Genomic DNA, 24260 nt, shown 5'->3' with positions numbered 1-24260 from the left:
CACCTCATGCAGCCGACGAACTGGTTAAAAAGGTAAACCTTTTTTAGTCTCCATCCCTTCCACTGGTCCTGAACTCCTTTGCCCCAACCGCTCTCCCACAAGACAGTGCTGGGCTCCACCGCCGCCAAGCTCCGACTGCCTGGGACCTGACATTTGTTCTTGTTTTCTCCTGTCTTCCCTAATGGGTACAGCACTACTAAGCGAAGAGGAATGCAAAGAACAAGGGAGTTCAAAGCAATCGAGTCTACATTCATTGAGAATGTCTGGATCCTTGCCCGCCCAGAACCTGGAGCATTTACATAGTTTCAGAAAGTTTAACCCTTTTTCATTAAACCCAGCAATGTTCTTCCCAGCGCGGAGCGCCGTACTTCTCTTATCAGTGACTAAACACATCGGAAGGCGTCCTTCACAAATCCATCTCCAGGCTCTCACCGTCCCGCATTTTATTTCCCAGTTTCTCTTTGTGGGACAGGAACCTAAGACCTCGAGTTCTCTGTTGTAAGATGCTCGGAGAACTGTGTTGCAAGGGAATGAGGGATCGCTTACAGTAATTCCCAAATGCTTCGGCCAAAGTTCTCGCTTACACGACGGAGCTGAGCTGGGTTTAAAAGAGCTTACTCTTTTTTTTTTTTTTCTGCTGCAAATTTGTCTGCTCAAGTGTAAACTCACTTCTGACTCTGCAGAATCAGAGAAGAAACAGAGATGTTCAGAAATTATTATAACAACAAACTTGTATTTTTTTTCTGATGATTAATTCTGAGCAAACTGTTCAATTTTATTTAGATGATATTAGTTGGCAGCTCATCACTGGCCTTCAATTTGTAAACAAAATTTATTCACTGAAAGAGGTACAAAATCCACTAATAGTGGAAATTCTTAAAACAGGCTATCAAATAATTTTTGCCTGGACATAAACATTCATTTAGACTATCTCTAAGCTAAATAGCACAGCATTGTGTAGGTCAGATAAGCAGCAAACCTGAGTAGGAACAAGAGTTGATCCGACTTGCCTGTTTAATCGTTAGTGACAGTAGGAATGCTAAAATAAAGATTGACCCTTTCAAAACTGCCTGCTCTTTAGTAATCTTCCATCAACTGCTGCTTGACAGAAGACTGTAGGACTGGGCCCGTCATTAGCACAAAAACATGGAGATGGGATTGGATTTGTTTACCTGCAGTTCAGACCTAACTGCATCCTTTAAAAAGAAAAATAAAAAATTAAAGACATTCAGAGCTGCTTCTGAAAATGTGTAAGTATACACAGAGCCTTACTCGGTGATACCACCCTAATTAAGCTGCCAAAGCGTCTGCCAGAGCAGGCCCTTTATAAATGTACATATATAAAACAAAGCAAAACAAAAAAACAATTTTGAAATTATCTGTTTATCATTCATTTAATCAGACGGAGGTAAAGCGTGTAATTAAAGTATGCAAGTCTCAGAAACATTTCAGTTACTACAGCCATGCAATTTACATAAATGTCTGAAAGTTACGGGCGTATGTGCTCCGCCAGATGCTGCCTAGCCCCGCGTTCCCGCTGGTCTTCTAGGAGAATTACAGCTGAAATAAGGTGCGGACAGCACATTTTTAAAGCTGTTACAGAGCAGTTTGCACCAAACTCGTCGTTTCCGAGGGTCACAACCGCAGTCTGAAGCCTTGCTGAGATAAAACAGGGTTATGTGAGGGGCATCGCACAAACCCCAAACGAGACCTGTTTGCTAAAACACCTGTTTCCAGGCTGGAATGGAAAAAAGAAATGCTGGCGATGAGTCCTGGGGAAACGACGCTGAAGTTAACACACTGTATGAACTGAATACATACTAGTGGTGGATGGAAATCAGTCTGCACTACTTTAAGGGCTGCACTGACGGAGCAGCCGGACCCACATTAGGAATAAGGGGCACCAAGCGGCTACAGGCTGCTAACCAGCCGATTCGTGCAGGGAAATGCTGTGCTGCGCTCCTCCGGGCTCCGTGACTGGCCTTCTGCACCCAGACCGTGCAACAGCCTCCTTGCACGGGCTGGGAGGCGTGCGAGGCTGCCCAGAGAAATGCTATTTATGTTTTTTTGCCATGGAAAAAGAGCCATGTCTGTAAATGACAGGGGGTGAACGTGGGGAGGGCAACATTTCTCCAGACCCGGAGTTTCCCTCCGTGCAAACCGGGACCACAGGGCAGCAGGAGGGTGGAAAGGTTTTGGTGGTGGTTTTTTCCTTTTTTTTTTTTTTTGGTAGGCAACCCACACGGTGTGAAACCTCTGTGGCTGTGCAGAAGGACGGCATCCCTCCTTCCTTCTCCTCCTCCTGTGGTGAAACCTGAGGGAGCCCAGCTCGCTGGCCTGCCCCTGCAGCAGAATCGCTCTGTGCCGAAACCACACCTCAAAACCAGTGCGCTGACAGAAACTCGCCTTGCCCGAGAGGGGAAAAAATAATCATAAAAAGAATAAAAAGGGGTGAGAGAGCAACACCATGCCTCAATGTTTTCCTCTCTCCTTTTTGCTTCCTTCCACTTTTTTCCTCTCCCCTTCTTCCACACACTTTTATCACAGCACTTTTCTCAGCACACGGCAGCAATGCGTACGGTAACAACAAAATTTATTCACGGCAGGTTTCGAGCACGAGTTGCCTCCGGGACAAAAAACAATATCGATAATAGTAATAAATTTCAAGTGACCGGCTTAAAACCCCCCTTTCGAAGACGAGAGATGGGCAAGACGGTTATACCCAACCGCGGAGGGTTGTAAATGACATTAAAACCCGAGAGGGGCCCGGGCTGAAGGCCACTTGTCGAAGCGCCCCGTGCCGTGCCGGGCCGTGCCGTGCCGCGGGGAGGAGCCCGCCGCCATCCCGCGGGCCCTGAGGGCCGGCCCCTTCCCCGCGCCGGGTGGGGTGCGGGGGGCGGAGTGGGGGAGATAGGGGCGGAGAGGGGGGGATAGGGGCGGGCGTGTGCCGCCCGATAGACACCCGCGGCCAGGTACGGGCGGAGGCACTGAGGGCCGCGCTGGGCTGGGGCTCCTGGGCAGCGAGAGCCGAGCAGGAGCCGGAGCCGCCCAGAGCCCAGCACCGCTGGGTCCGTGCCGCCGCCGCCTCGCCTCATGGCCACCCGGGTGCTGAGCATGAGCGCCCGCCTGGGCGCCGTGCAGCAGCCCGAGGAGCCGGTGTTCGCGCAGCTCAAGCCCGTGCTGGGGGCCAGGGAGGCGCCCATCTTCCCCGGGGAGGACATGAAGCAGCAGCAGCAGCCGCCCCCTCAACAGCAGCAGCAGCACCCGGGGGGCGGCGGGGGCGGCGGCGCGACCCTGCCGGCGGAGGAGATGGTGCAGGTAGGCGAAGGGGGCTGAGGAGGAGGAGGAGGAGGAGGAGGAAGGAGAGGAGAGGAGAGGAGAGGAGAGGGTGCCGTCCGGGTGTGCCGTCCGTCGGACGGGTCGGGGGGAGCCGGGAGTGTTGGGAGCCGCCGGTGCTGCCCCGGGTGGGGTTGCGTTGGGGTGGGGGGCACGCACCGGGGGGCTCCGTGCCCGTCCCAGAAACCCGATGGGGAGCGGGTCGGCTGCTGGGGGAGCCGCAGGTTGGGGGCTCGGCTTCAAAGCGGGCTGCCCCTGGCTTGTAAACAGGAGGGGGGGGGGGGGGAACAACCCAAAAACTAAAAAAATAAAAAAGCTGTCTGGCGTGTTAGGGCAGCCCCGGATCAAAGCGCCGGGCCGGTGTGTTTGTTTTGTTTTCTGGTGGTCTGCCTTTGAAGGAAGGGCTCGAAAGCCGCTCTGGGGCAGGGGTTGCTGCCTGGCAGCTGCTTTCTCTTTTCGGGTGCTAAACGGATCTGGAATGAGCGCCGTCTTCTTGACAGGGCGAGGGGGAATGTAGCATTTGCCCACTGGAGAGTGCACGATAAATGTTTTGCCGATGACTGTACCAGGCATGCATCAGGCGCTCGCCACCCACGGATTCCCTCGCACCACTACACCAAGGGAACGATCCTTAGTAATTAAAGAGCTCTCCCGGCACCGAGGCATGAATAGGGACGTGTTGAGCACGCTGTTAACCAATTACATGCCGTGCAGATTTATTTTTTTAATTTTTAACGTAGTCCCCAGGACGCTTCGCACGAGGGGCACGCTAGCGTAGTCAGCCCGCCTTCCTTTTATTCGGTGTTATTTATATCTTTACACTCCGTGTTTCTCATCAAACGCCCTTCTTCCAAGCACGAGAAATCCTGGAAGCGCAGGAATCAAATGCGTATAAACATCGTTTGAAGCGCTCGGATAGCCAGCCGAGGATGTGGCTTTTTAAAGTTCGCATTTCAAAGCGGCGCGGGCGAAGCAGATCGGCAGCAGCCTCGTTAAACAGTGAATTCCCGAGCACCAGATCTGTAGATTAGACACGGAGCCTGTCATTCCTCTGTGTAGTGCTGTCTTGTAGACATAAAAGATGAAAAGTTTGTCGTACGCCCAGGCATCGGATCGGTCTCGGTGCTTGCTCTGCGTGCCGGCACTTTACCTTCCCGTTCTTGATGATGTTGATTAACCTCCCGGTTATAAAAGGCAGCTTTTTATTTAAAACTTCCTCTGTATTTAACTCGGGGTTGGCTAAGGAGCATTGTTTTTTTATTTCTGAAGTCTCACGCGACGTGTGTGCCATCTTGTTTCTCAGTGGGTAACAAGTCATGGGGGTTATCCTACATTTTCTTTTTGCAGACGAGATGTGAAATGGAGAAATACCTGGCGCCTCAGCTTCCGCCCGTCCCGGTCATCCCCGAACATAAAAAGTACAGACGAGACAGTGCCTCAGTTGTAGACCAGTTCTTCACTGACAGTGAAGGGTTGCCTTACAGCATCAACATGAACGTCTTCCTCCCTGACATTAGTCACCTGAGAACTGGCCTGTACAAATCCCAGCGACCCTGCGTAACCCACATCAAGACCGAACCCGTCACCATCTTCAGCCACCAGAGTGAAACTACTGCCCCAGCCCCTGCCCCTACTCAGGCCCTTCCCGAGTTTACCAGCATCTTCAGCTCTCACCAAACTCCCGACGTGAACAACATTTTCATCAAGCAGGAGCTTCCAACTCCAGACGTTCATCTCTCCGTCACGCCCCAGCAAGGCCAGTTGTATCAGCTCTTGAGCTCGCCGGATCTAGATATGCCCACCACGACTCCTCAGGCAGCCGTCATGGACTCCCTTAGCAATGTTTCCATGCCGTCAGCCATGGCAGGCCTTAACACCCTCTCCTCAGCGGTTCCACAGACTGCAATGAAACAGTTCCAGGGTATTCCCCCCTGCACCTACTCCATGCCAAACCAGTTTCTTCAGCAGCAAGCCACTTACTTCCCCCCTTCGCCCCCAAGCTCAGAGCCTGGGAGTCCAGACAGACAAGCAGAGATGCTACAGAATTTAACCCCTCCTCCGTCATATGCCGCAACTATAGCTTCCAAGCTGGCAATTCACAACCCGAATTTGCCAGCAACTCTGCCAATAACTCCCCAGAACATCCAGCCAGTCAGATACAACAGAAGAAGTAACCCAGATTTGGAGAAAAGACGCATTCACTACTGTGACTATCCTGGTAAGCAACGTGTTCCAGAAAATTGAGCTCTTGTGATAAGAAAGTGTGATTAATCACAGTCTTTTCTTTCAGCTATAGTATGCTTAGAGAAACAAATAATTTCTCGTTAAAATATATTTTTTTCTTCAGCATCTTATTTTGTGTGGTGTGTATTTACATTCTTCAAATAATGCACATCATTTTCTTTGTGTCATTTGTTACCCTCTTAAACTCCTGAGCTCACTTTCCTGTGTTATAAAAGTTGTATTCCATTAAAAACAAACAAACAAAACAAAAAACCACTTCTCTAATTAAAGTCAGCGTGGCTGTCCAGCTCATGCTCTTGCCTCTCCAGCTCCTGTGATGGAGCAGAAGCTCAGCTTGAATCTGACGCTGAAAGACTCGCTTCAGTTCCTGGCAGCCAAGGCTATGGCTGTATCTCCCCTGGTACAAATAGGGAATTCAGCTGCCTAGATAAATCCATTAAAGCTACCTTTGAAAATTGTCTACAGATAAATTCTCTTCGAGCCTATCTTTCTATTATATTGCACTGGAAGAGGAACCTGACTCTACAACCCTTTCCTTCGAGTAATACGTGGTGCCAGATGCAGGACGCTGACACTGCTCTGCGCACACCTAGAAATCGCAGCTCTTGGTTCTCTCTCCCTTTACAAATACTACTCACAGTGGTGTATTGCCTGATCGGTGTGCAGCATGATAACTGCATAATGGAAAAGTGATGTAGAGTCCTGGGTAACAACAACACAGACTGGCTTGAGCAAATTCTTTAGGAAATTCAAGAAAAAAAAGTCTGTCTCTGAGTTGTTAATTTATGTAGCAGGTGTTACTATACGTAGATTGTTCTACACTACATTAGAAGGTATTAAGTCTACCAGAAACATATATTTTTTTTTTTCTATGTAAGGCAATGTCTCCTAGGAGCTTTCTCTATTAAATTATACTTCTAAATGATTATGGTGCCAGAAGGTAATAAACTTAAATGTTTCCAGATAGTACCTCAGCACTGCATGAGGAAGTTTAAATGTAATGTGGAGCGTTCCTATTTTCCCTACTGAAACATTTCTCTTCCATCTTATTTTATTTTGTTTTAGGCTGCACGAAAGTTTATACAAAGTCTTCTCACTTAAAAGCGCACCTGAGAACTCACACGGGTATGTACTCACTCTCTCGCTGTGTCTTGCTCGTTAATGGGTTATACATCTTTTGTAAAGGCAGAAGCGTTTGATCTGCCATCTTCTCCCTGTTTTCTGTAAAGTGGTATGAGATCAGGCTGGCAGTTAAGAAAAGTTTCAGGCTTGGTTAGTAAGAATTCTTTTTGTTCTTAATGCAGTTTTGTTGAACCTTTTACAATACGAAACTCAAATCAGTTAAGAATAAAACAGATGGAAATACTGCTTTTCAAAAAAATAGGACTTGTTTCCTGTGAATAATGAATTCAGCATAGTAAGTGCTCTAATTTTAAAGATTTATCTAAATAAATAGAATTTTCTATTCTGAGCTTTATCTTTGACCTGTTAGAATTACTTAATTTTTTTCAGAAAGGTCATGAAAATTCCTCAGGTAGCTCCATTTAAATAGTCCTTAGCATTAAGTGTGTTTTTTTGTTGTTGTTGTTGTTTTTTTTTTTTTTTTAAGACAAATCGTTCTACATTAAAAAGCACAGAGACTTCATTTCAGTTTTTTGTTGGTGAAAGACATTAAAATGGAGGAAATGAAAATGAAAACTGTGTGTAACGTTTGTGTTTGTACCTTGATCAAGTTCTGCCTGCAGCTACAGACAGTCCCAGTTCGTGGGCCTGCACCGAGCCAAGCTCAGGACAAAGCTTTGCTTATCCACGCACACACAAGCCGTGCCTTCAAAGGACAGTTATTTGAAGGCAAAACTTCGCAGGGTCTGCTCTTGAGAGTGGACTCCTGTAGACAGAAAGCATGACAAGAAAGGGAGGTAGGGGGAGAAATACCTAGCTTCCCAACAGCACGTTTGAAGCTATTAGGACAGTTCTTTGCTGGGATCTTAATATAAAACTGGTCATGCTAAATCTTTACAGTAAAAAGACAATTGCTTTTTTTTTTTTGTTTTTCTCCATAGAAATAAAATGAGAGGGCTACTACTCTTGTTTTTAAAATGGAGTGTGAATGCAAACTCTTATGCATAAACATCAATCCAAAGCAAAACAGGAGTCACAGTTCAAGCAATTCGCTTAGTGAAGCAGGCTGTCAACACTGTGGTTGTGCCGTTCAAGTAATGGGATTTCACCTAAGTTTAACCCAAAAGTCAACAGAACAGAACACGAGCTATGATCTAACAAAATATTTCAGTATCTCTGGAAACAAGGCTGTGTATTCAGCAGCTGCTCTGAATGTATCTTTAGAGTATTGTAGAGAAATTGAGCATCTCCAGGCTAAATGTTACTATGGAAAATTTGTTGTGATAAATGAAAGAGTTATCTGTGGTGCAATCACAGTAAAAAGTTAAAAGCAATTGTACAAGGATTATTGCTGAACTGTAGTAATAGACTAAACAAGAACACACATTTTTGATACATATAAATTCACTCATTACCAACTAGCTTAATAAAGATATTTTGTGAGGCTATAAACCTGAATAATGTCAGAGAGTCCAATACTACTGCTCTTTAATAAATAATCTGTAAGTGTGTGTCTGTGCACTTACGCATTTCAGCCAGCAATTGAATCTCGGTTTTAAATATGTGACTTGCTATATACGATAACTAGGTAGAAGATAAAAACGAAGTTCTACTCTAAAAATGAGCATTACTTAGGCTTCATTTGAAATGTACACATTCCCTTTTTAAAATAAATCTGTATTTTTTGTACTTTCAGTAATGACTAGGTTTTAAAAGTTAATGCTTGTGTGCATAGAAGTATGTGTACATCATTAATATACATTGCTTAGGGTCACTAATGTTTATTGTTACCTTCACTTTTTTTTTAACCTGTAGATGTTTGACCTTAGAAATGTGGATTAATGTGCAAAGGTCAGAGAAGCTGATGTATTCATGGAAACAAGAATGTTGTTTTAGATAAAAATCTAGTGAATTTAGGCAAGCCTGGAATACAAAGGGTCTTCTGGGGAGGTGAATGAAGGGATAAACTGTCTAAAGTGTTAACATGCAAGAATGCGAGTCCATATCCTGTTACCTGCATTATTTCAGAGTTTGGATTAGTTTAACTCTCTTGAATATTCATTTAATACTTGAAGATTTCCAGTACAGATTCTAATCTCCCTCATAACATACGTCTGAAATGTGTCGATTAACGAGCAGGACCTCTGATGCTTCCGAAACCACGTAAATCAATTAACTGAATGTTAACTAACAAGGGTGGACGCAATCTCAGGGCAACTGAGTTATGCTGGGGGCCCAGCTCCCTCAGGACTTCAGGGGAATCTCCCTACTGACCTCAGAGGAGAGGGACTTGATACCGAGGACTGAATTTGAGGGTGTGTTTCTGTGTGCATACAGTCCGTTTTCTGTGCACCCCATCCCCCAGAACTATGAGTTCATACGGTGTTTATTGAGCTTTGATTTTAATTTATTATTTTTAAGACTTGTGAAGCTTTTACCTTCAAAGTCTGAAGTAATTGTCACGTAATCCATTTTAATAAAGTTGTGTGTGATATTCTTTCAAATCCCTTCAGGGACAGCAGACCTGTTTATCTGGCTAAACCCGTTCTTTAGTAATCATGGACCACTGAAGTTGTTTTCTCCTTATTCTTAGTTTCTTAACAATACCTTTTAAAATTGGCTGCCGTCTCTCTCTCATCCCAACCAGTCCCCGCCCTTCTCAGCAATCTGTCATCTTAAAATAAAAGAGCCTGCAGCAAAGTTTGTCTGCCATTAAAAGTCAAGACAGACCTTATGGTTTTCCTTTTGTATTGGAAAATCTCAGCCTTTTCACAGTATTTATTTAGCAGTCTTTCTGTTCTGAATGGCTTTCACTGAGTCTAATAGATGTTCTTTGAGAACAAACTTAAGGAAAATGTTATTTTTGATAGGTGGAATGCAGGCTATAGTCTTTCTCTAGAATTCAAATATGAACACGTCAGACTTCTATGTTTAAATAAAACTGGAGGAAGCGCACAAGAGGAAAATCCTGTACTTTTTTTCTTAGGTGTTTACCTTGCAGTGAGTCAGATAGTATAAACTGGTATAGTTCTTATCTAATTAAATTATGCTGGACTCTGTATTCACGCTTTCGCTGTTGATTTGGAATCCAATATTCACGTAAACAACTAAGCAAGGTTAATGTTCCAGTTGCTGAAGCAGGCATACATTTTTTTTCCTTCCTTTAGATAATGCTTTAGCATTTGTAAATTGCAAAGTAAATTTTGGTTGTTGGTAAACTGGTAACCCAAAACATGGAACATAAGCAAATATTCAGCTGCTGCAAAGATAACGCAACATAGTGCGTCCATCTCTGTGCAGTTCTGGAGCAGATGTCCAGTGTGTTTGAATAGCTTAAATATTTCAGCGTGCTATCTTAACTCGGTATTAGTTATTCCTGAAATGGGCAGAGTGATATTCAGCGTGCTGAAGTACCTGTTGGAGCATCTGTCAAAATAGATTGGATTTTTTTTTTGACATCTTGAAGCAGGGATTTTCTTCTAAAATGATTTTACCTGTTAGTCATGAAACGAGTTTAGTTTCATAACTTGTATTGTGCAACTAGTGTGTATAATGTGGGGGGGGTGTTAGGCATTTATTGCAGGCTGTTCAGCATGAAAACTACCTTAAGGCACAGGCATAACAGCTCTGTGTCCAACTAGAAAAACGTGCCAAATGTCAGTGCAAAGCAGTTCACTGCCTGTTGCACAGAAACATCATTAGGTATCTTCTGTGATGTCTGAGTAGACACACATATATATATATCAAACTATCCTTTAGAAACAGCGGTCCTGTAACTTTGCCTGTTGCATTTCTTTATGTGTAAAAATTTGGGACTCTTGAAGTTGAGCCTTTGATATGCAGGCACCTGGAATGCCCTACCTGTACCCTACCTGTGATACTACAGCAGTGCTGCTGGCTCTAGGATGTTTTTTATTATTTCCTTGAACAGCCGCACTCTTGAGAATTGTGTATGTTTTTTAGAGGAAAATCTGTCATTGTTTTGAACACATCAAGGCGCACACATCGAGGACATTTTCCAGCTGCATATTGGTTTTCCGTATACAGAGTCTTTGTACAGGCATGTTCTCTGATCACATGGTGGGTTTGCCATTAATAGTTTCTAACATTAACTGCAGAACTATTTCATCTCTATCTATAGATCTAGTTTGTATTTGGTGATGGGAAGTCGAAGCGGAGATAACTCCAGAGAAATAGCATTTCTCTAAATGAGATGCACTCGAAATACTTCCACTGTCCCTAGTTACTTCAAATGTTACATAGGCATGGGACAGCTGTTATCTTGTGCAGTTCCTCAAGGTGTTAAACGTTTCATTTTAATTTAGATCTCTGCCTCAATCGATCCAGAATTAGCCTGTGATGGTACACCAGAATTAGAACCAGTTGTGTGCAGTAGACCTTAGCACTCCTCAGGACTTTGTGTTCTGAATTTGCCATAGCTGTACATGTATGCGTGTTAATGGTGGCACCGTATGGCATTGCCAGGCATTCAGGATGCCTGTTCTTTGGAAGGAAAGACGAGCAGTATTGGACTCCTACTGGAAATAAAGCACCTCACAAAACCACGTATTGACTCAAATCATCCTGAGAATTAAACGAAGGATTTCGTTTGTGTTGTACGAGTGGAAAACTGAAGCTCCGCAAGGCTCTGCCTCGCTCATGGTAGCAGCTTTCTGTGTCTGTAGCAACACTTTATCTTGGAAAAATCTTTTGGATCATGAAAATAACCATTAAGTAATATTTCCATGCAGATTCTGTTTCTTTAAACCGTTGAATGAGTCAGTTGTACAGATTATGCTTTAAGGAGATGTCAGTAAATGCCGTCATTGGTAGAGAGAATAAGGAAAAATGGAGGAGAGTTAAATAAAATTGTTGACAAAGTGCATTAAAGTGCAGTGTTGCTAGACACTGCTGGAGAATATGTTGGTATCTTTTATTTATGAATTCTGCTAAATCCATTAGTTGCCTGTGTGAGAAATGGAAGTACATTATTTTCCTCTGCAAACCACAGTTTAAGGGAAAATAATGCATTTTTCAAACACTTTGTGGATGATTGCAGACCTTTGGATTAATTGATTCAGTTCTTTATCTGTAGTCATAACCTAAACGAGGTATGTTTGAATGCATTGCTCTTTTCTGGGTGAAGTCTTAGCAATATAAGGCTAAGTTTTAATTAAATATTACCGGTCATTCACGTCAGTGTGTGGCACTCAATTTTTAGGATGCAGGGATGAAATTCCAAGGTGTCAGGTGAGTGATACTCCTGCTAGACTTGAGATACTTAAAAGAAAAGCCTAACATTTTCCGTTTGATTAAAAGCCTAGAAAGTCTCTCTGAGCATGAAAGCTTAAAGCAAAAACAACAAAAAAACAGTGTTGTTTCTGTCAATTGCTCCCTGAGAGGATTAAACTTCAGTTCCAGGATATTTGATTCCTGATAAGGAAACTGTTGACCTAAGAGACCGGATTTAAATATAGTTCATTTTGAGACCGCCCTACATACACTAATATAGTCCAAGATTCACAGCAATTGCCAGTGATTAAAACTTTCCATTATTTGATTAGACATTCCTTATTATAATTAATTTCTGAGCTTGACTTGGACAATTGATTCCTGGTTCCACAGAACGTGTTGTGAGTGGTGGTGTTTGTTGTTTGTTAGATGACCTGCACCTCCCATCGGTGAAAGATTAGAAACATGTAAGTAATGTCCTAGTTTAGTCTGAGTATCTTGGTAGCAGCATTCCTGTCCTGTCAGGCTGCATTATTTATATTCGGTGATCTCTAACAACTCTGATTAAGGACATATTAAAACCTTTGATTTTGGCAAGTGTACAGCACTTCGCTTTGAATTAAAATAGCTTTAATGTATTGCTTTCAGTTTTTTTTGTGTGTGCATACAGTAGATGGAAATCTGGAAGTCTACAGTACATGTTTAATGAATTCCATTTTAAGAGCACCTCTTATCTGACTACACAAGAGCCAGTGTTATTGGTATGAGAGCTAAAGAGCTGTTCTTGCACCACAGGCGTGGATGAGGAAATGTGTTCTTCAGCACAGAACTTGTAGACACGGCCATGCACCCCAGATGGCATGGATTTCTTATAAACCTACTTAGAAAAAATTCCTTTCCTCTTTGTTTGCATATCTCCTTGTGGAGAGACCACCTCTGTTAAGACAGAATGTTATGCCAGAAAGAAAATAAACCGTTTCACAGGCCAGTCAAGATTCCCCGGTAATCCTTGAACTGCGTAAGACAACACTTAGCAAAACAAGAGAGCTTCGGGCGTTGGTGGGAACTCTGAGAAAGATACTGCCCTTACATAGCTGTAGTCAGAAATGGAATGATGCATAAGGTTTTTTGACTGTCCTATTTGCTTACCAAACAGTTACCTTTTCTCCTGTTCATGCTTTTGTTGGAAAGATCAAATGCTACTTGATTTATCAGCGATGGGGCTTACCAAAGGGAACTCTGTTACGGGATTCCTTAAAATCCTGTTTTGTTGTGAAATAGTACTTGATGGTCACCCATTAGCCCTTACTGTACTAGGCACAGGCTTTTATCACATTTTTAAATGTGCAGCATATGTTATGCATTCATATCACTGGGGGACTGGATGTTTCAAGGACTACATTTATTTCATCACTCACAAAATAAGCTGGATTTCCTTCAACCTCTTTGTGTGCCGTCAGCCTTCTAATCCCTTTCCGTCTTGGACAACACAGAGAATTTCGATGCACTAAAGAGCTTTTAAGCAGCTGAGGGATTTTTTATTTTTTTTTAATTTCGTCTTTCTGTCCTTTCTCCGGAAAAAAAAGCCTCAAATGAAGGTAAAAATCTGCTTTTAACAAAGACTACAATGCATAGTCAATGACAGAAGGAAGGTCCAACTTTAGGTGAACTTTCAGAGCTAAAAACTTCGAATGAGGGCAGAAGGGCCCAAGCAACTGTTTCTGATTCCAGTCAGCTGTAAGAGAAAAGAGTTTAAAACTGGGATGCCGTAACCTGGAGGGGAGCTATTTCAGGCAAGCTAAAACAGAGGGAAAACACTACATTTGTTCCTAGTTCTTCTGAAAATTTGATTGTAATATGTCAGGGAACTATAAGACAACTGATTCTGAGATGTGAAAAAATTTAAAAGCAAATGTGTCAGAAAACTTGGGGGCCAGATAAATCTCTCTCATAGCCTGTTTTAAAACCGGACACGACATAGTACAATCTATGCTACAGGTACAATCGCTATGGTGCAGAAACTTCTGCTTTTCCTCCCACCTTCTTATCACACCTGGTCGCACGTGTTTCAAGGCTAGCGCTTGGCACCATGGAAGTAATTTGAGTGGAGAAGAGTGTTTTCTGGTACCGATGGGTTTGAGTCTTGCCCTAAAGCTAGGCCAGCTGCTGTTTGGGCTGGGATTACGTGTTGTCTGGGCTTTCTGGGGCTGGCTTTCTGCTATTGTCAGACACGTCCGTCTTCTCGCTCCTGAGGAGGCAGATGCCAGACAGCGATATGGCACGGAGAGAGCCGAAACGTGTTGTCTTTGTCAGTGACTCATGAAGGTGATGCGTGCCTCCTCACAGAACTTCAAAGGGGTCTCTTCCCCACCCCCTTCTCCACCACCAGGTGAAAACACTTTCCTACAGAACAAGAACGGGCATTTCGTCTTCTAGCCAGCTTACTCACGTCGGCTGTGTCTTCTGTTCTCTGTCATGTCCAGCAGCAGCCTTGAAATGTGGGACCTTGGGTGAAATTGTCCCTTTTTAAGTCGCTGGAGTCATCATGCTTGCTCTGTGAGACGTGTGGAGGCTGCAGGCACTCCCTTGCATTTCCATTTGACAGAGGCCTGTATACTTTGCCCGTAGTTGCAAACACTTAGGTGGGTCTCAAACGCTCTTTAAAGCACGTAGCATTAGGTAGCTTGCACGTGATAAACACAAGTAACATAAAAATGACGGAAAACTGGGAGGAGGGATCATTTTATACTCTTACGAGCCTGTAATCAGATGTCGTGTTTTTGCAGTTTGAAAGCTGTGCTGCTTTTTCTTTCTCAAAGAAGCTCATAGCTCTGACAGAAAATAAGAGACATTGCAGGTTTTGGTGGGTGTAATACCTGTATTTGGGTTTCTGCATACCAGTGCAGTTGACTAACTCTAGGTTTGAAAGTCTGGCCCCTAATGTTTGCAGCTTTATATTTAAGGAAAGTAATTCTAGTAGTGAATTACAAAAATAAAGTCACACAAGTCTTTTCTTGGGTGAGGTGAGGAAGCTTACTTTTTTGTTCATGGAGAAATTCATCGCAAGTGGAGGTTTTCAGTGACTCTTTTCCAAACAGCATCTTAAATTAAAGCATTTTCTAGAACAAGGTCAACGTGGTAAAGAGTGTTTTCTGAATGACCGTCCTCCACCCCGTGGGTGGCACTGTACCTTACCCGCATGAGTATGGGAATAACCGTCACTGCCAGTAGGTAGAATTAATATTAGGAAAGCACTCGGTGTATTTTTAAACTACTGTGTCGCATGAAGATAAATTAAAAGGAGAAGAGCCAGCACTGTGACTCACCGGTCCAGATAATGCTTTTGAGGTATCAGCATGAATCCCAAACCTTGGGATCTACCTTGGGGTTGTTTGTGTGTCGAAGTGGCCAGTATGGTCAGCATGTTTTATGTAGATATCCAGACATCTTTTTGACATCTTGCAATCCTAAAGCATTGTGTGTGTGTGTGTATGTGTACATATATATATATGTATATATATATTTGGCAGACAAACACATTGCAAGAAAAATAGTCTTCTTTCAGGTTAAACTCCCTTATCTCTTGTTAGGTACTTTCTGTAAAAGACCTTCCAAACTAAACATTAGTACTTAAAATTTCTATGCTCGAGTACAAGCCTGGTTCTCATGCTCTACAAATTTATTTTTAAAACTGTAGAATGGATGCCTATTAACAGTTCAAGAACTTAAAATACATTTTGGGATGCATAAGCCTAGCAAAATATTTTAAATCAGTGATACTGGAAGGAGGTTATGCAAAAATCCAATTAAACTTATGAAATCCCTATCCTGTTGAAGTATAATTTAAAGGAAAGCAGTTCTGTTTCCCAGAAGTGCTGTGTATAATATTTCTGGCTTGGGAAGAAAGGGCTGGAGTGTGCTATTTGGCTGGAAATCGGTACCAGCTTCCTCCATGGTGTTTTAGTTGAACAGTGTTGACATTCTAACAAATCCCGTGGAAGCTCCCCTGAAGTGGAGGAGTTAGCTGTTTTCTTGCTTTTACAGTGAAATATCTGTTCGATACAGTGATCATGTTCCAGTAACTGAGCTATACTGCGTTCGTATTTGATGACCAATGGCATTCTTGGTTTAACACCCTATAGAAGTCCTAAATTGCTGGAGGAAAACCAAATATTTCTGAAACTTCGCGGCTACTGTATTTCACACAATCATTAAAGTAAACAAATCTTACACTACTATGTAGCCAATGAAAATACTGGATAAAAGGTTCAGTGTCCCTTGTTGTGTATACCTGTGTTGTTTGTTTGTTGTTGTTTTGTTAAAATAAATCCTCAAGCCTGGATTGCTCAGTGCTTTAAAGTCAGTGTAGCAAAGCAGTAGGATCACTTCAGAAAATGTAACGTGAGGCTTTTTTTTTTTTTTTTCCCTTGCCACAAGAACTTAAACCAAATCCTTATTTCTGCTAAACGACAAAAAGCATGTGTATAGACCAGGAGAGAGAAAATGCTACCAGCTAGTTGTCCTTTCGCTTTCTTTAAAGGAGTGAAAATAATCTCCACCTTCTTTTTCTTGCTCCCCTTCCTCCTTGCCCAAAAGGAAAACATTTGAAATTGATTCAGTTCTTAAATAGAACTTTCCAACGGAAACTAGCATTACAAACATAGATATTCAGTATTTTACCCCTAGGATTTATTCAAAATAATCTGGGCCTCTATATTGGCGCTAAAAATACATTTTCCAGTTCTCACTGGTAGCCAAAGCAGGGGTTAAAAGCAGCATTCTGGCTTTAATTTCCAGTACATAAAAGTAACACTGTTAAAACAATCTGTGCAAGGCACCAGCTTGTTCCCCTCCCTGCATCCCCTGAACACTGTTCAGTTCAGCTCAGGTCTGCAGAAGGCAGCAGGGCTTTTCTGCACGTGCCGCTGCCCCACCACCTGGCTTTTCCCCTGAGCTTCCAAGAGCTCTTCGTGGCCGTGGCAGCGTTACAAGGTGAGGTGACTGCTGTGGTGGGGTAAGCTGAGCAGGTTTCTAGATATATCCCGGGGAACCTGGGTCCCCTGGAGTGTGGTGGGGGTCTTGCCATTGAATTCATCACCGACTGGGAGCCTGTCGTGTCCAGCAAGCCACACCGTTCACCGCAGTCCTGGCTTCTGGTGGTTCGTATGCCAGGAGTCTTCGCACCACTTGTGTTGTCACAAATGAGTCAGAATGGGAGGTCAGAAGTTTTGTTTGGTTTTAGAGTCAGGTACTACCTGTACAGGACAATTCTGAGACTGCTTATTCAATACAATGCAGTGCAGCACTTGGTGAGTTTCTACATGCTTCACACCTCCTCAACACCAAGCTTAGAAACCATGGGTTTAGTCTCCTGGTCTCCGTTTCATCCATTTTATTCCAGGCAGTCCTGGTCTCTTACGTGATAAGTGCCATCTTCCTGTCTTCTTGAACCATTTCTCTCATTGCCAATTCTGAAAATTGGTAAACGCTTTGGGAGCATACAGAGACCCATCTGTTGATATGCTCTCTCTGGGCAGTTAGAGTTCGGGGGGGGGATCACAAGCCTGGGCAGTTACAACTGACAATTATGGCAGTTTTAAGTGAAAGTTTTTATTAAAGATTGTCCAGAAGCTCTTACAGAGTCATCTTAATGAGACTACCCTGGATTTAGGTTAAAAAAGAATAATTCTAAACCAGATAGAAACATTTGATTAGGAGAGCTTAAAGCCAATATGGAGGAAGAGGGGAAAGAAAGGAGAAAAGGAAATACACTGGTTTTGGGTTAAGGTGCTTCAAATGCAAAATTAACACTTTGGTGCAACTCCTGTGTGTTTTAACACGCACACAAAAAAAACATTCACAGAAGATCACTCAAGCATTATTCCTGTGGATCAGCAGTGTAAACTTTTACAGACCTCCATGTGAATTATAGCAAGACCCAATTTAAATAAATGAAGGATGACGTATATACTGCAAAAGATCCTGCACCGAATAGAGACCTTTTCTGTCACTCTGCCATGAAGACCAAATGCGTTATCTCAGCTGGCTTCTCTAATGTTAGAAAAGCTTTATGCGCTGTGTTTGAATGAGATGTGTATTTTAACCCGCAGTCTACACTGCATGGAACAAATACAAATATCCTATACTCCAGTCTTTGGTTGGTATCAGGCAGGGTAAATTCAACCATGACAGAAATTTATAAGAAATTGTGGTCTGATTTACCATCCATCAAATAATTTTGAACTCTGGGAGGTGATTTCAGGCCCCAGGTTTGTTGTTTTCTTAATGTTTGATATTGTTTCTTTGTGATTTCAATAAATCCTGGTTGCCGTTTGTGCAAAGAGGAGGCATTTTGGTTGGTTAATTTTTCTTTTAGAGGTCTCGTTCTAGTTGTGATCATTCTGCAAGTATGAAGGTACTTCCCCATGGTGAACAAACAGATGACTTTACTGCTATTAGTAGATGGAAGGTTACTACTTAGTTGATCAGCAGAAGCAGTATAAACTCACAGACAAAACCAGTTCCATAATTTTATTTAAATTAAAATTGAGAGACTCTGAATTGCTGTTCTAAAGTTTCTCAAATGGTGTTTTCTGCAGAACAAACAGTTGAAATGCAGGATAGTGGCTTGTCTTTTTTCCACATGGTAACATGATGGTAAAACAGGGAACAATATGAGTCACTCCACAGTGCTATAGGATTGCAACTGCGAGGGTAAAGGTCTGAGACCAAATGGAGAGGGAGAAGGTCTGTAAGCCGTATTGGAAAGCATTTTTTTGAAAGCCCAGCCTTGGTCTGATTCTGCTTCAGGTGAAGCTACTGCCAAGTGCTCGCATAAACTCAGTTTTGTTTCTCTCTTTGCCAAATGGATCAAATGAATATAAAGGATATGGATAGCAATTGACTGTGCGAACTGAAAGGTGTTTTTGTCAACCAATGTCGACCAATAGCCTATAAATAGGTAATCTTAGGCTCTTTATTTATACGAAGCTTACTTGTATGGTGACATCATGTCCATACCAGCTCCTGAGCAGGTGAATGTCCACATGTAAAGTTCTCTTTTCACATAGAAGTCATCTTGACTTCATGGCTTCGTGTTTCTCCCATTTCAACAAACAAGTCCATAAATTACAGAGGTGCTTCAAGTACCCTGTTTGTAGTTTTAAAATGGATGAATGCAAGTGTTTTTGGTGGTTGGACCAGTGTATTTAGGTCTAGCAGGATACTTCAAAGTTGTATTCAGATTTTCTGTAACATAGCAAGATGCCATGCTCCATCTACATCAGCATAGGCTGGCAGAAACAAGCAAGCACTTGCCACCTCTAAAATATGGCTATTTAAGCACCTGCTTGTAGACATTTAATTCTGAAAACGAGGACTTCAGTCTTTTAGATGCTTTCTTCTATATATAGCTAGCCCAAACCAGAATACCACAAGATTTTATTGCCTCAGACATTTTAGAAAATATTGTCCCAGTTGTATTTGTAGCACACTGTGCACCTTTGTTCACACATCGGAAGATCTTAAACAGATCTATACGCTGTAAGGAATCTTTATAGAAGTCTTTCTTCCAGTTTCAGACTGGTTTCAGCTTTTCAAAAACCTCAGTTTAACTTAATTTACAAATTTTTAAAAGGTACGAGTGTTCAATCACAAACTAGGCCTGACTGTTATGAGACTTTCCTCTAAACCCCCTCTCATAATGAGATGGATGTGAGGAACCATATTTTTCATGCAGGGTTTTTTTAAAACCTGTGTTCCTTTCTGTATCGTAGCTGTCTCTGACTTGGATAAATACTGAGCTTATGTTTGAAAGTTTCCGAAGTGGTGCCATTTTAATGAAGCATTAATCAGAGGTTCAAGTGCAAAATTTGCTGAAACAAACAAGGGGTTGTTAATTTGGGGCCTGCTGAACATGCCTGTGAATAATTGGGAAGGATCAGTTCCCCCTTTGTTGTTTTTCGTCTTTAAACTGAGCAGCAGTGTCGGTGAGATCGCACGCCGATTTTCTTTGGGAAACGAAGCGACAGCTGACAGCGCTCTGCCTTCTGTCTTTCCAGGTGAAAAACCGTACAAGTGCACGTGGGAAGGCTGCGACTGGAGATTCGCACGCTCGGATGAATTAACGCGCCACTACAGGAAGCACACAGGGGCAAAGCCCTTCCAGTGCGCTGTGTGCAACCGCAGCTTCTCTCGCTCCGATCACCTGGCTCTCCACATGAAGAGGCATCAGAACTGAAAGCTGGACTTGTCGCTGAGGCAGTTCTGTATCTATGCAATTTCCTATTGACTCTCGACGTACAACTAAAATGAGTTTAATTTTTGAGTATGGATTATCCATTTAAAAGAAATCTCAAAGGCAACTGGAAATGTATATTTTGTATATTTATGCAGAAAAAGGGAAGACACTGTATCACAATACCGGAGTGTTCAAGTCATTTGTTTGCTCTCATGATGTATATGGCTTTAGTCAGCAGGTTTCATCTCTTTACAAGTATTATGTCTTGACACATGGCAGCGTTACACTTTTTTTTTCTCTTGTGGTGTTTTGACCAAAGCACTGTCATTGTGACAGTGTTTAGTAAATGAATTAATGAGAGGCTACACATGAATGGACGCAGTGGAAAAGCCATGAATTGTAATCTGTCAGGTTTTTACTGGACATATTTAGTACTTGTGTTTGTTAGTTTTTTTTTAATGTTAAGTCGTTCTGTGGAGATAAAATACATAGAAAAATTCATAAACAGCCATAGAACAAAACATTTTGTTCTGTATGTTGCATGTTTGCTATGACAAAGATTTTGTAAATATGCAAATCAGCTTTTTAGGTTTAATACAAAATTTTTCTAAGAATTATCTGAAAAAAAGCAGTTGTTTTACATTTGATAACACGGCACATTTACAAAAAAGTTACTTAAATACCTCTCAAAACAATACCAACTTAGCTTCATTTTTCTTAAGAGAAATGAGCAAAATGTTCAGATGTTTTGTACCTGTTAACTCAAATGGTGTGCACTGAATATTCAAAGCAGGATTTCGTTTTCAAATTGCTTAAAAGGGGGGAACATTTAGAATGAACTGTTAAGTAAATGTTGGAAGCTTAAATAGTGGGGATAGTTATGATACATACAGAATGCTAAACCTCTTACTATAAGCTAAACTTAGTATCACTTTAAAAAGAAGGATTTAGGATGCAATTTTCATATACAGACATGTTAAGCTGTTTCAGCACGAGTATGATCTAGTTTCATGTGGATATTGCATATAATTTATTAGAAGGTAAAGGATACAGTAATTTTATTTAAAATTACAGTGCAGTTTAGTTAATCCACTGTTGAGATGGACACACGGGAGAATTTACTGCTGACAAAAGTAGCTGAAACTCCACTGAAGTCAGTGAGGTGGTGCCCTTTTATGCTAACAATGACTTTGATCCACAGTGTTCAGCCTTGAAATAGTAAGTGAAGAGCCAAAGATGAGGTTAGACCGTGTAGGATTTGGCCAGGCAACAGGAGAAAATGAAACAAACCTAGTAAAAGTGTCTGGAGTTCACAAGCCGTAATATTAAGCTGTCAACCAAAGGGTAAAATAAACAATCAAAATACCAAAAAAGGGTCTTGCAGGAAAACCTAGCTTTGTTTAAACTGTTGTTTGTCTTTATTTATTTGTGGTATATGATAGACTCTTTTTTTTTTAAGACAATTTTACATATACTTGATAAATTATAGTTTTGTTTGTTATAGTTAGAAATGTTGCTCTTAATGTAAATAGTTGACAAATGATGTAAATAATTTTGTAAGGCTTCAAATGTTTATACGTGGAAACACATGCATAAATTGGTTGCTGTTTTGCTTCTTTTGCCTCCCCCTACCTTATTTTTGTATTGTGGTATTTCCTATGCAAATGATGGAGCAAACAGCTGTATAGTTGTAGAATGTTTTGAGAGAGAATGAAATGGTTTATATATAAAAGACTTTTTTTTTTTTTTTTGCAAAATAAAACAAAGTGCCTAATGTGCGTGTGTGTGCCCTGTGTAGCTCTTGACAATGACAGTTCTGTTTTTTCATTACAAACTGGAAATCATAGCAATATTAAGCTAATTAAGAATAAGAATTCATGTTCTTTCATAGCAGGGATTGTCTCTTTGGAAAGTACCTAGCACTTCTGCATCCTGCCATGATTAAAATAATAAATGTGAAGTGGTAAGTATTAACTTCAGGGTGCTTTTCTACCACCAGAACTTTAAAGGAAGTGTGCAGTAGGCTGAGAACAGTTGCAGTAGTCCATCCACAGGCATGTGATAGGAAGGGAAAAATACTCATTGGGTGCATACAAGAAGTATGCAAATTCTCTCCCACTTTCAAATCAGGTAAAAGCTGTTCACACCCATCTACAGTGTTGCTCGAAAGCACTTTCTCCCCCCAAAGTTCCTTCCATGTTCTGGAAAAACAGGAGGCTCCCAAAGAAGTGCCCTCCACAGCTGTGTCTCCTTTTCTGTTATTTTTGCTTGGAAGATGTAAGTACAGTTCAATTTAGAAATTCAAGTTGGTGTGGGTTCAGATCTGGGGTTGCAAATATTACTCAGTCCTTTCTGCCAAGCTTAAAGAAAATGGGTACACTAAACTTTATTAATGAAATAGGTCTTAAAACCAATGCAAGTTTCTTTAAATTTTATTATTCCAAATTCATATATCCAATTAAATGAACTATCAATTTACTCAAAATTCAATTATTGCCCTGTAAACTGTGGCTCTTATTCTTGTATGTCTCATTTCTTTCCTTATAATCTAGCTTTGATTTTTCTTTAATTGATTTTTCGCTCTTAATTAGCCTCTTCCATTTCACATAAAACCAGTTCCACACATTGACTAATCTCCTCCTTCTAGAAAATACCAAGGATAGGCATTAGTAAAGTCAGTGAAGCCCTGGTTAATTACCAAGGAAATCTGTCCGCGTCTAACCTAACTGCATAACCGCAAATACAAGAGCAATGTTTTGGAGGCCTGGAACGATAATTCCCAGCAGCATTACTGCCACATTACCCTTTTTTGATCCAGCAATTAGAAAAAGTGCAGCGTTTCTTTGGAGTGTTTCTGCTAGGAGGGGAAGTTGGCAATGAATTCGGCCATCATTCATGTGCTGTCACAGCTAAGAGAGAGTTACCAGAGCTTATTTTCCTGCGCACAGGGTGAAGTAAATAACAGCAGTGTTCCAGGGCGTTCGGCGTGCCAAGCCTCACCGTTTGGCTCAGCCCAAATAACTCGCGTCCCGTTTGGGATCGGACCGGTGGCAGGTTTAGTGGCTGTTCCTGGACTTCTGTAGATTAAGACAGTCCCAGATTCTGTGTTTCCCGTGTCCTTCCACAGCAAAGGCCTGCTCATTGCATGGTTTCAGCCTCTGACGTTGCCTCACACTCCTTTTAGATGTTTCTATTGCTCAGCTACCTGGTTGCATAAACCAGCTTAATGGCTCCTTGTTAATCTTGAATGAAAGGCCATAATTAGGCCCATCTACTTCAGCAGCACTTAGCCTAACGCAAACAGAAACATGAAGAGCAGACCTATGTGCTGGAATACATTACAAAACTGAAGGTGGAGAAGCTTGCTTCACTGGCGAGTGCTACATCCACAGCTCATGGTACTAAAACAGCGGTTGAACAGCCCGTCCGATCTCAAAACCTGCAAGAAGAGGTAGCATCATCATAGTCTCTGTGTGGTTTGTTTGAAGCAGTTGGTGCAGAGTCCCCTGAGGTGCTGAGGCAACTCTCAAATCCAGCTCTCAAATTATCATTCCACGTGAAGGGAAAATCCAGTTGGCAAACTGGCTTTTCTAGTGATCACGTGAAAGCAACATTGTACTCTCCACTGGGTGCTGAGTTCCTTCCTGTGGTTTTTATATTAGTTGAGGGCCTGATCCTCCGCAGAAGCGCCTCTGCGCCCACATGGGAATCCTGTGGCCTTCATTATATGGGATCCTCTCAAGGATCCTTGTTTTAATCTGGTCTGTAAGGTGCCACGAGGCTCTGCCATGCTATACAACCACAACAATGGTTTTGCTGTTGACCTTCATGAAAGAGAGTCCGGCTCAACAACTATTATCCAGAAGAATGTGGTGAATTACTCATGTGCTGAATAATGCATCCTGGCACTTTACGTGTAAGAAGGCAGAGGGAATTTATTGGCCAATGTAAGCAGGAGAAGCAGCCCAATGGATATGCTTTTAATCAAGTGACTTGCATACTTTGCTTGTGTTTACTTATTCCTCTTCTCCTTCACCACTAACCATTATGCTGTTGTTGTCCTCTGCCATGTTTCTAGCACCCCCAC

The 24260-nt window shown here is 42.2% G+C and overlaps 1 protein-coding gene across 1 annotated transcript; it reads left to right on the top strand.

The window, feature by feature from the left end:
* Positions 1-2879: 2879 nt before the first annotated feature.
* On the top strand, positions 2880-21951 carry KLF5 (Kruppel like factor 5). Its single transcript, XM_040540404.1, has 4 exons — positions 2880-3318; positions 4684-5554; positions 6646-6705; positions 19995-21951. The coding sequence occupies exons 1-4, from the start codon at positions 3094-3096 to the stop codon at positions 20171-20173; spliced, it is 1335 nt and encodes a 444-aa protein (XP_040396338.1). The 5' UTR covers positions 2880-3093; the 3' UTR covers positions 20174-21951.
* Positions 21952-24260: the final 2309 nt, after the last annotated feature.

Source organism: Cygnus olor, chromosome 1 (genome assembly GCF_009769625.2).
Source record: "Cygnus olor isolate bCygOlo1 chromosome 1, bCygOlo1.pri.v2, whole genome shotgun sequence".
NCBI classification, from domain to species: Eukaryota; Metazoa; Chordata; class Aves; order Anseriformes; family Anatidae; genus Cygnus; species Cygnus olor.
Note: the sequence above shows the minus strand (reverse complement) of the source record. Positions and strands in the feature narration are given on the sequence as shown.